This window comes from Gordionus sp. m RMFG-2023, chromosome 3 (genome assembly GCF_954871325.1).
Source record: "Gordionus sp. m RMFG-2023 chromosome 3, tfGorSpeb1-WG-v2, whole genome shotgun sequence".
NCBI classification, from domain to species: Eukaryota; Metazoa; Nematomorpha; class Gordioida; order Chordodea; family Parachordodidae; genus Gordionus; species Gordionus sp. m RMFG-2023.
In genome coordinates, this window is record NC_088777.1 from 12,604,829 (window position 1) to 12,618,993 (window position 14,165).

A 14,165-nucleotide genomic window follows, 5' to 3' on the forward strand; every position below is an offset into this window, starting at 1 on the left:
AAGGGAGGAAATAATAGCTTATAAAACTATAAGATAGGATGTAAAACAAAATATGACAAAGAAAAGACCAGAAAATAACGAATAAAAAAAAGAGAGAGATAATTAAAGAGTAAACAAATAAAATAAATTCAAAAAAAAATATTGTAGATTAATGCCGCTACTTATGCTTTAAACAACGGTTGTTCCGTCATAATATGCGACGGAACGCAACCCAATTCTTTAAATCAAATCATAAACGGCAAAAATATAGGAACATTCTTTGTTAACACCTGTCCTTCTACCATTAAAAACGATAACAATGTTTCTAAAAGTGTCAATGATAAACTTCCTTACTATGTTGAAGATTTGGCCGATTCGGGTTTTTTATCTTACATATGCCTTTTCCCTTTTTTTATACTTTAATATTTGATATTTATAGAGGAATGAGGTGGAAATCATTTGTTAATAACAGTGACATTTCTAACCATAGGACAGTGCTAGTTTAAAATCGCAAAAAATATTCTACTACCTAATCTAACTTAACAAAATGAGATGACACATCGACACCCACCCCACTTTTTTAATAATCTTCTTTCTGGTATTTATATATCATTCTTGCCCTCCAATATTTTTTTAAGTTTTACTTTTGGCAAATTATAAATTTATCAAAATGCAACAAGGATTAAAATAAAATTTGTTTTCAAAATCAGCAAGGAAGGGCAGCAGAAAATTGACTGAACTCACATCAACCCAAAGAGCTAATATTATCGATGAAATTGCTAACTCCCTCATATCCCAACAAGGACACATAATACAATGCAATGAGAAAGATCTAGAAAGGGCTAAATTAAATAGTATTTAATTTAAATTTAAAAAAAAATTATATTCGAATATTTATTAATCATTTTAATTAACCTCGATCATTTTATGGCACACTTAAGTATTTATTACATTAGTTGATGAGCCATTGTTATGTGAAAGGACTCTTTTTATAATATTTCTAATAATGTTTATAAAGAATTATCTCCTCAACTCCTAAATAGGCTTAAATTGACCACTGCAAAATTGAAAGATCTAGCAGATGGCCTCAGATTAATATCTAACAAACTTAGGAGTGATCAAGATATTGTTAATAGGGTTTTGGAGAGAACATTGATAGCTAAAAACCTGGAATTACTCAAGCTAACAGTCCCCATAGGAGTACTACTTATCATTTTCGAATCAAGACCTGATTCTTTACCGCAGGTTAGTATTTATAAATAATATTGTTAATGAATACTATATTGTAAATTTTTAGATAGGAGCTTTATCCATTGCCACTGCTAATGGCCTTTTGCTCAAGGGTGGTAAGGAAGCCTCACACAGTAACGAATGCTTGTATAATATCATCAAATATATCCTGGAAAGATATGGTTGTCAAGATGCTATTTCACTGGTTTAAGATTCTTTCTTTCCTTCCTGCCTACTTAATTATATTATTTTTTTAAACTTCAACAGAAGTAAGAAGAGGAAGAACAAAATAATGAGATAGATAGAAAAAAAATGTTTTCAATTTTATCTAACGCAACATTAAATTTTACTTCTAACAGAGTCAACAGTCCTGTTTTTTTATCTAATAAAGAATTATTTTTTTGAAAACGGTTTTTATATATTTCGAAATATTTAAAGTTAATTTACAAATCAGATAAATAATAGGGAAGATATCGATTCACTGTTGAAACTGAAGAATAAAATTGATCTCGTTATTCCTAGAGGATCCAAACAGTTGGTTTCAACTATTCAAGAAAAATCAAATGGTTAATTATTAATTCATTTCTCGTGATTCATATTAAACTCTTGATTTGTCATTAATGTTAATGTACTGTTATTTTCTTGGGGAGAGGTACACGCCTTATTCGCGGTCCTGAATTTAATTTAAACAACTCGCCTAAAATAAAGTTATCCTTATAACTTATATTTAAACGTTCACGTTTTTTCTCAACTCTAGCTACACCTGTGTTTTTAACTCATCTAAATTTTAAGAGCTAGCGACGTTACTGGACTAATGAAATTATATTACTAGATTTTATTTATTTGTTTGAATTCCCCCCTCCCTCCTTTTTATAAAAAAAATTAGGTATTCCAGTTTTAGGTCACAGTGAAGGCATTTGTCACGTTTATTTGGATCGAGATGCTGATCTGCAAATGAGCCTTAAAATCGGTAAATAAATAATAATTTTTTTAAAAAAATTATTTGTTAATTTAGATTTAAAAGAATTAAAACTTCTTATATATTATTCAAAACAATATATGATACTATAATATTAAAACATATTTAGTTTTCTTTATATTGTTAATCGGCTTCAGGGTTCTGGATCAATTCAGTGAAATTTTCAAAGATGAATACCTTTTCACAGTGTCCATCTCTATATCTTAGACCCTTTATGTCTTGCCCGCTTTCTTCCATACTTATCGAAATATTTTATATATTGGTTATATCTATATGTCGACTAAATCTTTAAGTGGCCACCCTTTTGAAGGTTTATTCTTATCAAGTTTATTATTATTCATAATAATAATAAAAAACCTTAAGTTAGGGATAGCAAATGCGAATATCCTTCTGCTTGTAATGCTATGGAGACTCTTCTATTGCACAAAGACCTGGGACGAAATGGAACCTTTCAGCAGATTTATCATATGTTGAATAACGAAAATGTATGAATAGAATTGTATTATATATGTGCCATATTGAGATATGAAATCCATGGGGATTCGGAATTTCAATTTTTATTGAAAATGGACCATAATAATTAGAAATATATTTTGTTTACTCTAAATTTTTAAAGGGGACATCGGTTATAATTAAAATTAATTTTATTTTAAAGGTAATTATGCATCCCGGCCCAAGACTTATACAGAATTTAATATTTATTGACCAAATTTCCTCATTTTTCCCCCTTTCAACGGCGACGTCTTCTTCCAATAATGACCTTTTGTTCAAAGAATACGGAGATTTGCAATGCAGTGTGGAAATAGTTGAGGATATCGATCACGCTATAGACCACATCAACCAATACGGAAGCTCTCATACGGATTGTATAGTGACGGATAACGGTGAGTTTAATACACCCATTTAAGTTGATCACTAGATACTTGTAAAAGTTATATTAATCATAGAAATATTTTTAATTTAATGCCCGATTTATTTATAACTCCCCTCCCCCTGATCTGAATATATATTATATATCTTGTATCACTCTAAAAACAAAAAATAATTTGAAAATAGAACCTTATAATAAAATTTTATTCGCAATTTGTTTGTTTTATTATCTTTCTCTAAATATATTTTTTAAGATGAATCTGCCCAAAAGTTTCTTAGCAAAGTGGATAGTGCCTGTGTATTTCACAACGCCAGCACAAGATTCGCTGATGGATATAGATTCGGATTAGGTATTTATAACATTTAAGCACGCAGGGGCCCCTACAATGATGAGGGTATGAAGCAACTGCTTCTTAAAATTTGATAGGGGGTACATTTTTTAGAAAATATTGTATCCCTTTGGCTATGGGACGTACTTTTTTTAAAAAAATTTTTTTTTATTTTAAAATGTAATTTAATTTATAAGGCATGGATAAATGACAGAATATCAATCGCGTTACTATTGCACATGAATCTTCACAGACATATATGATGTCTGTCTGATTATCGAAGACTTGCCAATAACAAATCGTCATTAAAATATCTAATACCCTCCAAAAATGTGTCAATAATGAATCATAAAAATAATAATAAGATGTTTTGGTTATTTGATTTCTCATAGTCAAGCCTTCTGGGCGAACACACAGCAAGTGAGCAAAATGATAGGTCTAAAACTTATTGCAGATCCTGCACTTATACAAAAAAATGAAAAAAAAGAAGGGATACAATCTTTTACCATATAATAATATAGCAATAACTTTATTAGCAGGATATATTGAAAAGGGTGAAACGCCTAAGTCAGTTAAAAAAACTAATAAATATATATTATAGAGATCTGCAAAGTTAGGCCCGGCCCGAACGGGCTTCGGGCGGGGCTTGGGCCTAATTCTATTTTAAATAATCGGGTTTGGCGGGCCTAATATTTTTTAAAAAATTCGGGCCGGGTCGGGTCGGATTTTGGAAATTTTTTTAAATACATCTAAATTTATCAATTTTATATTGAATTTTTTATGTAAAATAAAAATATATGATTTTATTTATTGAAACTAAACGACATATAACATATGTCTTTTATTTTGTGTAATTATAAAAATTAATTTCTATATTTAAATATATTCGGGCCAGGCCGGGTCTGGATAATTTTTTAAAAAAAATTTCGGGCTGGGCTGGACTTGAAGAATTAGGCCCGAAGATCACTAATATATTGTACGGGTTCTACCCCTTATTTTCTTAGTTGTGATGGTGCTTAGTGAAAGGATCATTGGAGTACAGGCTTTGATTAGAACTGAAACCCCAAAGGTAGCATATAATTGGTGCCATTGCCATCATTAAATTTAATCATTGTTCAATTATGTCAATCAGTAAAGAATTTTAGGATTCTTAGACGAGATTCGTGTATATTTCAGTGCTCAAATCATGTCAGAATAATATACTAACAAAATCGCGACTATTTTTACGCATAAAGAATACCACTCGGTAATATTTTATTATTCGTTTAGATTTAAAATGTTTATTTTATATTTATTATTTTATATTTATAGATGCTGGTTATCATCATATAAGGCTATTGTAAAACATTTTTGATGCCTTGATGGCAGCTTTGACAATAAAGGATTCTGAAGATTCTGCCACTTCTACCATGGCTAGTGCTATTGTTTTTAAAATAAAAATTTTTATTTTATCACTTTATGTTTTAGATAAAATATTGTTTATAACAAGCTTGGTTTGTACAAAATTGCAAACTATTTCGAAGGATATAAAGGTTTGCAATAAAGCAAATTAAATTGGCAAACTAATGTTTGATTAATTTGATAATAATGCAATTTTTTTAAGAGAATGGCGGAAGAGACATTTGTTAAAGATGATATCGAAGCAGTTAGTTTTATTATTTGAATTTGAGCCAAGTTTTTGAAGAAATGTTTAAGTTTCAAAATATTGATATGTTGGCTAAAAAGGGAGACAATAATTTAAATTATATTTCTTAAATTAATGATGCAATCTTTTTCCAATTTCATTTATTGCAAACCCTTTATCCTTCGACATGATTTGCAATTTAAAACTATAGCATCAGCCATGGTAGAAGTGGCAGGATCTGTCAACGCTGCCCTCAAGGCATCATAAAGTAGAAGTGGTAATCTTGATGTGCAAAAATCGTTACGATTTTGTTAGTACATCATGTCATGTTTTGAGCACTACATATCTTTTAACACTATTAAAATGCACATGAATAAGCCAATAAATAAGTATAAATTTATAAATATGAAGCATTATGATGATAACGCTATGATAAAATTTGAAAAACATATGTTTCGATACGTTGATAAAAAATATGCGATACGATTATAAAAATAATAGCGAATTCGATAAATGGGTATATGATTTTTCTTAAATATTATATAAAATAATTATCTCTATTTTAGCTTTATATTAAATTATTTTTAAAACGGAATCAGCTGTAATAATGCTGCGCTAAATAACACAACGCTCGAATAACGCGTTTACTATAAATGGTATATAACTTTCATATAAAAAATTGCGAATTTTTCATGATTGGATGTTGCCACTTTATACTCTTGAATATAATAATTTTAACGTTTATTAAAATTTTTATTAAATTTTATAGAGTTCAAACAGGATATTATATATTAGCCATTACAAGAATATTTTATAGCAACGAGTGTAGGTTAGAATTTTTTCATATCTATTATTTTTTAAAATTATTTTAAAATGAATTAGGAATTACAATAATACAATAATACAATTAACCATTGCACATAATAATTTAGTAATTATTTGATAATTTAACAATGAGTGGAGATAAAAAATTCAATATCATGTATCATCCTTTTTGAGTTATTAGAATATTTAATAAATTAGTCATTATAATATTATAATAATTTAGCGATACCTTGATTATAACATTTATAAACCACAATTTATATAATATATCTGTTCTTTTTATATTAAAATTTATTTTTAAGTGAGGAGTAGTGTTGCGTAATCGGCTAAAAACTACGCCTAAGCCTAATAAGGCTAAGCCGGTAAGCCTAAAAATCGGCTAAACCTAGTGCTGTTAACATTTAAAAAAAAATCGAACGCGTTCAACGTTCATTGACAAAAATCGAACGCGTTCACGTTCAAATTCAAAAAAAGGAACGCGTTCAAGTTCGTGAACGCGTTCTTGCGTTCAAAATTTTATGATAAATTTTTTTTTAAATTTAATTTAATATAAATAAATGCCTTATATTTTTCAACCCAATATATTAGCCATGATAAAAAATAATAGTTTTATTTTGATAATATAATTATAAATACAATATAATTATAAATACAATATAATAGAGCGATAAAAAAATAAATTTATAAAAAATTTTTCTTATTAATTTTTAATAATAATTGCTTTCCAAAATTTTCATCTGATAGGCATGAACGCTTGGCACTTAATACAGCGTTAGCTATACTAAAAACTCGCTCAACAGGGGCAGATGAAGGGATTGCGGTGTTATACTTGATAAACATTCTTTTAAAAGGGGGAATTTATTAAAAACATTTAATGTTTTATCCATTGTCTCAAAAAATTGAGCTGTTATCATCCTCCAATCTGCCCTCTTCTTCCTCGTTAAAAAAAAAGGATATCTCGGAATTGATTTTAAAACAGTGAAATATTTTTGATAGGGCCATGGTAATTCTAATTCATCTAATATTGAATTTTTATTTTCAGAATCTGATGATGAAATATTTATATCCTTGTAAATCCTAATCTATTAAATTAAAATATAAAATATTTAAATTAATAAACTTTAATCTTATCTTCTCTAGCAGTAGCACGTTATGGTACGTTAATTGCAATATGAAAGAGGAAAAAGTAAAAACAGCTGATTAAAAAATATAAGACTTTTATGTTAAAAAATGGATTAAATATTAATTTTTCAAATAAATAAAAATATAAGACTTTTTTGTTAAAAAATGCGGATTAATATTAATTTTTCAAATAAATAAAAATAAAAAGTGTTTTTAAAATTGAACGAACGCAAAATTGAACGCGTTAATCAAAGAAAAGGAACGCGTTCACGTTCAAAGTTCGTCAAAAAAAAGGAACGCCGTTCATCACCTTTTTTCAAAAAAACGAACTTCGTATTGAACGCGCTCGTTTACAACACTAGCTAAACCTAAAAATCGGCTAAGCCTAATTAGGTTAAGCCTAAAAATCGGCTAAGCCTATATAAATCTGCTAAAATTAAATTAGTCAAAATTCTGCTTCGATGCTTAGTATTAATTATTATTTATTTATTTTAGTAAAATAATTTATTTTATTTATATTTAATGTAAATATTTTATTATTATCAACAAATAAACATGATATGATTTAATAGTTTTTATTTATATTATTATATTTTGAAATGAAAATAAATTTATTTGATGTTATTTTAATAAAAAAAATAATATGCTGCTATATTGTAAAATTGTAATATTCTTTTTAATATAATTTATTAGTGATTTTCACAATCTTCTTTATAAATACATCTTTTATTGAGGAATTATATTGTAAATTTTATTAGATAAATAAACAATCTTTTAGGTGAAATCTTTTATAATTTTTTTAAAATTATCTATTTTTTATTAAATGAGGTGGATTTTATGAAACTTTTTTGATGATTTTATATGATCTTTTTAAGGATAATATTTTAATGTGACAATTGTCATAATCGTTATTTTTAAAGTTTTTTGAATTTTTTTGACGACAATATGTTAAAATAAGTATTAATAACATGTTTAAATAAAAATTTAGTGAAGATGTACCATAGAAAATTGACAATTGTCATAATTGTTATTTTATAAGTTTTTTGAATTTTTTTGAAGAAAATATGTTAAAATAAGTATTAAAAACATGTTTAAATAAAAATTTAGTGAAGATGTACCATAGAAAAGTGACAATTGTCATAATCGTTATTTTTTAAGTTTTTTGAATTTTTTTGAAGAAAATATGTTAAAATAAGTATTGATAACATATTTAAATAAAATTTAGTGAAGATGTACCATAGAAAATTGACATTGTCATAATCGTTATGTTTAAAGTTTTTTTAATTTTTTTGACGAAAATATGTTAAAATAAGTATTAAAAAGATGTTTAAATATAAATTTAGTGAAGACAATGAAAAGTGACAATTGTCATATGGGTTATTTTTAAAATTTTTTGAATTTTTTTGACGAAAATATGTTAAAATAAGTATATATAACATGTTTAAATAAAAATTTAGTGAAGATGTACTCTAGATAAGCGACAATTGTCATAACCATTATTTTTTAAGTTTTTTGATTTTTGTTGACGAAAATATGTTAAAATGAATAATAATAACATGTTTAAATAAAAATTTAGTGAAGATGTACTATAGAAAAGTGACAATTGTCATAATCGTTATTTTTAAAATTTCTTTGATGTAAATGGGTAAAAATATAGATTGTAAAATTAAAATTACCTGAGTATATGCCATAGAAAAACATATGGTAATAATAGATTCTTCCCCAAAAACAGGAGCAAATTGGCATTTTATTACATCCATTCATCGGGTCAGAAATTAATATGCAAAATTTATATCATAATATCTAATACTAAGTTAGAAATTATTATTTTTTTACCAATTTTCACCAGACAATCTTGTTTAAAATTTATCAATATCGATGCAAGTTAACTATTTTCGTCAAAAAAAATCAAAAAACTTTAAAAATAACGATTATGACAATTGTCGCTTATCTAGAGTACATCTTCACTAAATTTTTATTTAAACATGTTATCAATACTTATTTTAAAATATCTTTGTCAATAAAATTCAAAAAACTTTAAAAATAACGATTATGACAATTGTCACTTTTCATTGGTACATCTTCACTAAATTTATATTTACACATGTTATTAATACTTATTTTAACATATTTTCGTCAAAAAAACTTTAAAAATAACGATTATGACAATTGTCACTTTTCTATAATACATCTTCACTAAATTTTTATTTAAACATGTTTTTAATATTTATTTTAACATATTTTCTTCAAAAAAATTCAAAAAACTTTAAAAATAACGATTATGACAAATGTCACTTTTCATTGGTACATCTTCACTAAATTTATATTTACACATGTTATTAATACTTATTTTAACATATTTTCTTCAAAAAACTTTTAAAATAACGATTATGACAAATGCCACTTTTCATTGGTACATCTTCACTAAATTTATATTTACACATGTTATTAATACTTATTTTAACATATTTTCGTCAAAAAAATTCAAAAAACTTTAAAAATAGCGATTATGACAATTGTCACTTTTCATTGGTACATCTTCACTAAATTTATATTTACACATGTTATTAATACTTATTTTAACATATTTTCGTCAAAAAAATTCGAAAAACTTTAAAAATAACGATTATGACAATTGCCACTTTTCATTGGTACATCTTCACTAAATTTGTATTTACACATGTTATTAATACTTATTTTAACATACTTTCTTCAAAAAAATTAAAAAAAATCTTATAAAAGAACGATTATGACAATTGTCACATTTATTATCCTCAAAAAGATCATATAAACATCAAAAAAGTTTCATAAAATCCACCTCATTTAATAATAAATAGATAATTTTAAAAAAATGATAAAAGATTTCACCTAAAAGATTGTTTATTTATCTAATAAAATTTACAATATAATTCCTCAATAAAAGATGTATTTACAAAGAAGATTGTGAAAATCACTAATAAATTATATAATAAAGAATATTACATTTTTACAATATAGCAGCATTTATTTTTTTTATTAAAAAAACATCAAATAAATAAATTTATTTTCATTTCAAAATATAATAATATAAATAAAAAATATTAAATCATATCATGTTTATTTGTTGATAATAATAAAATATTTACATTAAATATAAATAAAATAAATTATTTTACTAAAATAAATAAATAATAATTAATGCTCATCGATGCAGAATTTTGACTAATTTATTTTAGCCAATTTTTAGGCTTAGCCCATTTTTAGGCTTAGCCAATTTTTAGGCTTAGCCAATTTTTAGGCTTAGCCGATTTTAGGCTTAGCCAATTTTTAGGCTTAGCCTAATTAGGCTTAGCCGATTTTTAGGCTTTACCTAATTAGGCTTAGCCGATTTTTCCACCTAAAATCTCGGCTAAGCCGTTTTTAGTCGGCTAAAATTAGCCGATTACGCAACACTAGTGAGGAGTAAGAACTTTTTAAAAACACTAGTAATTATTTGAAGGAGTAAGAACTCTTTAAGATATCTAAATGTTAATAAAATATTAATATAAGGATATTTAATATGAATAAAATGCTCTATTCAAGTTTAAGAATTATATAGTTCAATTTTCATAATGTTTTACTTTAATCAACAAAATTTTTCATAATATTTTTTGTATTACTTTAAGATCAAAATAATTTTTCATCATTTTTTGTATTATTTTAAGATCAACATAATGTTTCAAATATGGAAGAACTCTTAATTATGACTGTTTCTGCAAATATAAGAAATTTTAGATAATAAGGGGGTATATAATAATGCAAATTTCATATTTTTAATTTCATAATTAAAGGCTTGATTGATATTATGCCAATTAAATAAAGGATAAAAGAAAAGGACACGATTTTAAGATGTTGTTCATGTAATGGCGAGGTGTTTTTTATAAAGGTTTTTTTAACAAATAGTGCATGTATCTAATTGTGATGAGAAAAGAAACAAACATATTTCTCAAAATAATCAAAGTATCAAAATTATTATTTAATTTTTTTTTTCTGTAAAGGTTTTGTACATTTTTTATTACTATAGCCTAAAATACAAATAATAGTCCTGCGGCCTTGCCTGGAGTGAGTCGTAAAACAGTAGATTCGATAAGTTTCTTTTTGAAAGTTTAAAAGAAATTAAGCCTTCAAATATAAAATTAAATAATTATGAAATTTGCATTATTATTATATACCCCTTGATTCTCTTAAATTACTTATGTTTGCTGAAACAGATAATTGGGAGTTCTTCCATATTTGTAACATTATGTTGATCTTAAAATAAAACAAAAATGTTATGGAATATTATGCGGATCTTAAAGCAATACAAAAAATATTATAAAAATTGAACTATACAATTCTTAAACTTGAATAGAGCATTTTATTCAGAATCAGAATAAATATTCTCATCTTAATATTTTATTATCATTTAGATAAATTGTATTATTTTTAATTTAGAAATAATTACTTACCGAGTTTTTACTCCTCTTAAAATAAATCTTAATATAAAAAGTACACAGATATATTATTTATACTTTATATATTAAACAAAATATAATAAATATTTTTTTAAGCCATAATTGTGGTTTATAAATGTTATAATCAAGCAAGGTATTGCTAAATTATTATAATGACATGACTAATTTATTAAATATTCAAATAACTCAAAAAGGATTATACATGATATTGAATTTTTTATCTCCACTCATTGTTAAATTATCAAAGAATTACTAAATTATTATGTGCAATGGTTAATTATATTATTGTAATTCCTAATTCATTTTAAGATAATTTAAAAAAGTAATAAATATAAAAAAATTTTAACCTACACTCGTTGCTATAAAATATTCTTGTAATGGCTAATATGTAAATATCCTGTTTGAACTCTAAAATTTAATAAAAGTTTTAATAAAAGTTAGAATTATCATATTCAAGGATATAAAGTCGCAATTATCTTGGAAACGAAATAAAATTTAAAAAAAAATTAAAAAATAAAAAAATTTAAATTAGAGGAAGTTGTTCGTACCCCGCCCCCTCCCACCCCGTTATAGGGGCCACTCCTGGAGGTTAAAGAATACACTTGTCAGATAGTTACTTCTGATGATTATTATGAGACTTATGATTCGGACTTGAATAACCATTCATTTATTTTACCTTATCATTTACTTTCTAATTTTTCTGTTTTCCCTAATTTATCAATTTTATATAATAAATATTTATTAACTATTCCTACTACCTCATGTACAGCCGAAAGGGTCATGAGTAAAATTAAACGAAATAAAACAAAACTTCATAGTACCGTGAAAGATCATTTTCTTAATAATTTAACCATTTTATTGGCATAAAATTTCTTTTAACAATTAAATATTGAAGAAATTATAAATTCTTTCACTTTCTTTCCCTAAGTTGTTTAAATTATTAATTTAAAATAAAATATATAATTTATTATATAATGAAATTGATGCAATAAAAATTATTTTTGAAATTTATAATTAAGGTTGAAAGTAAATAAAAAAAATTAAAGTTTTTTTGGAGGGGAGAGGGGTATTTTTTTAAGGGTGGAGGGTATTCTGCTTTCATCGCTCAAACACTAGACTAAGTTATTGATGTTACGAAGATTAGGATGTAAATTTAGTTTCTTACGGTCGTTAATACCCCTACCCCATCCACCCCACAACTCTCGCCTCCTAGAGATTAGCCTAGCTTTTATTTTACATATATTAAATAGCGAAAATGATTAGTGTGCACTTCGAAATGGAGGAATTTGATTGGCACTTTTTGAAAATAAATTCCTATCGAAATCGCCGGATAAAATACGACTGAACTCGGATTGGTCTGACTCGGACCTAAAATTTTAATTATTTTGCCATACAAATGCTTATTCTCTTCAGGAAAAACACTGATTTTTTAATATTTTCCTCTCGCCCTATTGGTACTCCGAGTTTTGGAAAAATGAGCCAATAAAATCTCATATCGGGCCGGACCTAAAAAAATAATAAGCCCGATACAGAGTTCAATAAAGGCGCATCTACAAAATGTGATAATTGCCATTTAAAAAAAATAAGAAATGATTAACAATACAAAACCAGGGAATTAAATGCAGATCATTTGAATACTGCAAAATTGTTTGCTATTCAATTTATGACCCCCCTATAAAATGATCTAGTAATGAAAGAAATGATTTAATATAATTTACAAAACAGGTGCTGAAGTAGGTATTAGTACATCACGCATACACGCCAGAGGCCCCGTAGGGATGGATGGTCTCTTGACAACCAAATGGATCATGAAAGGCAATGGAAATTGTGTCTCAGATTTTACTGCCGGTTCGGACCAAAAATACATACACAAAAAATTATTTAAAACGTATTAAACTAAGTAATTTGTTTTAAAATTATATTTTTAATTTTTTTAAATATTTATAATGTTAAAATTTAATTTGTTAGTAGCATACCAATTTTTTTAGAAACTCTAAATTTAACTGGCTTTACATGTTTACTAATTAATAATTTTAAATACTTATTTTTTCTTATATATTTTAAATAAAAATTATAAAATTTACAATGCAAAAATATACAAGGAACTTAATTATGTTGGAATTTGTAGTTTATAATATCAAAACTTTTTTGTCCTTACACAATTTTTTTTGACGCATTTTGAAAAGTATCTATTCTATGGACCATGGAATTTATTTATATTATTATGGAATTTTTATAACTTATATGTTTTCCTACCTTTTTCAATTCATTAAATGAACTGATGAATTTTTTTTGCAATATAATAGCTAGTTAGTTATACCTTCTAAAATCCTTTTATATGAATTACCCCTTTATAACATATCTTTCATTATTAAATATTTAAACATATGAAGATAGACAAATTATAAAGGTAGTGATAATGTTTTTTCTCTTAACATTATGATTTTTATATCTTTTTTGCCAATCAATAGCAAACCACGCCAATGTTTATTTAAATATAAACATATTTTTATTTAATTATATAATATATATATTAAAAAGAAAGAATCTTGTGCTAAAGTTTTTATCTCAGCGTATACCTATGTCATCTAGTTATACTAAACTATATTTTATTCTTTTTCATTTTTCAATAAAAATTTGTTTTAGTTTAAATTGTAAGCTACATTTTTGAATAAGTTTTGTTAATACAACTTTTTACTTTTTTAATAATCATATCTAAATCGATAAATTCATTC

The 14,165-nt window shown here is 25.5% G+C and overlaps 1 protein-coding gene across 1 annotated transcript in view; it reads left to right on the forward strand.

Annotated features, from left to right (window-relative positions):
- The window catches only part of LOC135925983 (delta-1-pyrroline-5-carboxylate synthase-like), a 29,863-nt gene extending 15,945 nt beyond the window's left edge, over positions 1-13,918 (forward strand). Inside the window, exons 7-16 of the mRNA XM_065461603.1 lie at positions 148-358; positions 690-833; positions 998-1,224; positions 1,277-1,414; positions 1,664-1,775; positions 2,096-2,179; positions 2,552-2,673; positions 2,844-3,072; positions 3,313-3,408; positions 13,156-13,918. Of these exons, the coding sequence (XP_065317675.1) occupies positions 148-358; positions 690-833; positions 998-1,224; positions 1,277-1,414; positions 1,664-1,775; positions 2,096-2,179; positions 2,552-2,673; positions 2,844-3,072; positions 3,313-3,408; positions 13,156-13,325 (1,533 nt within the window). The 3' untranslated portion in view covers positions 13,326-13,918. The remainder of the gene's footprint in view (positions 1-147; positions 359-689; positions 834-997; positions 1,225-1,276; positions 1,415-1,663; positions 1,776-2,095; positions 2,180-2,551; positions 2,674-2,843; positions 3,073-3,312; positions 3,409-13,155) is intronic.
- Positions 13,919-14,165: the final 247 nt, after the last annotated feature.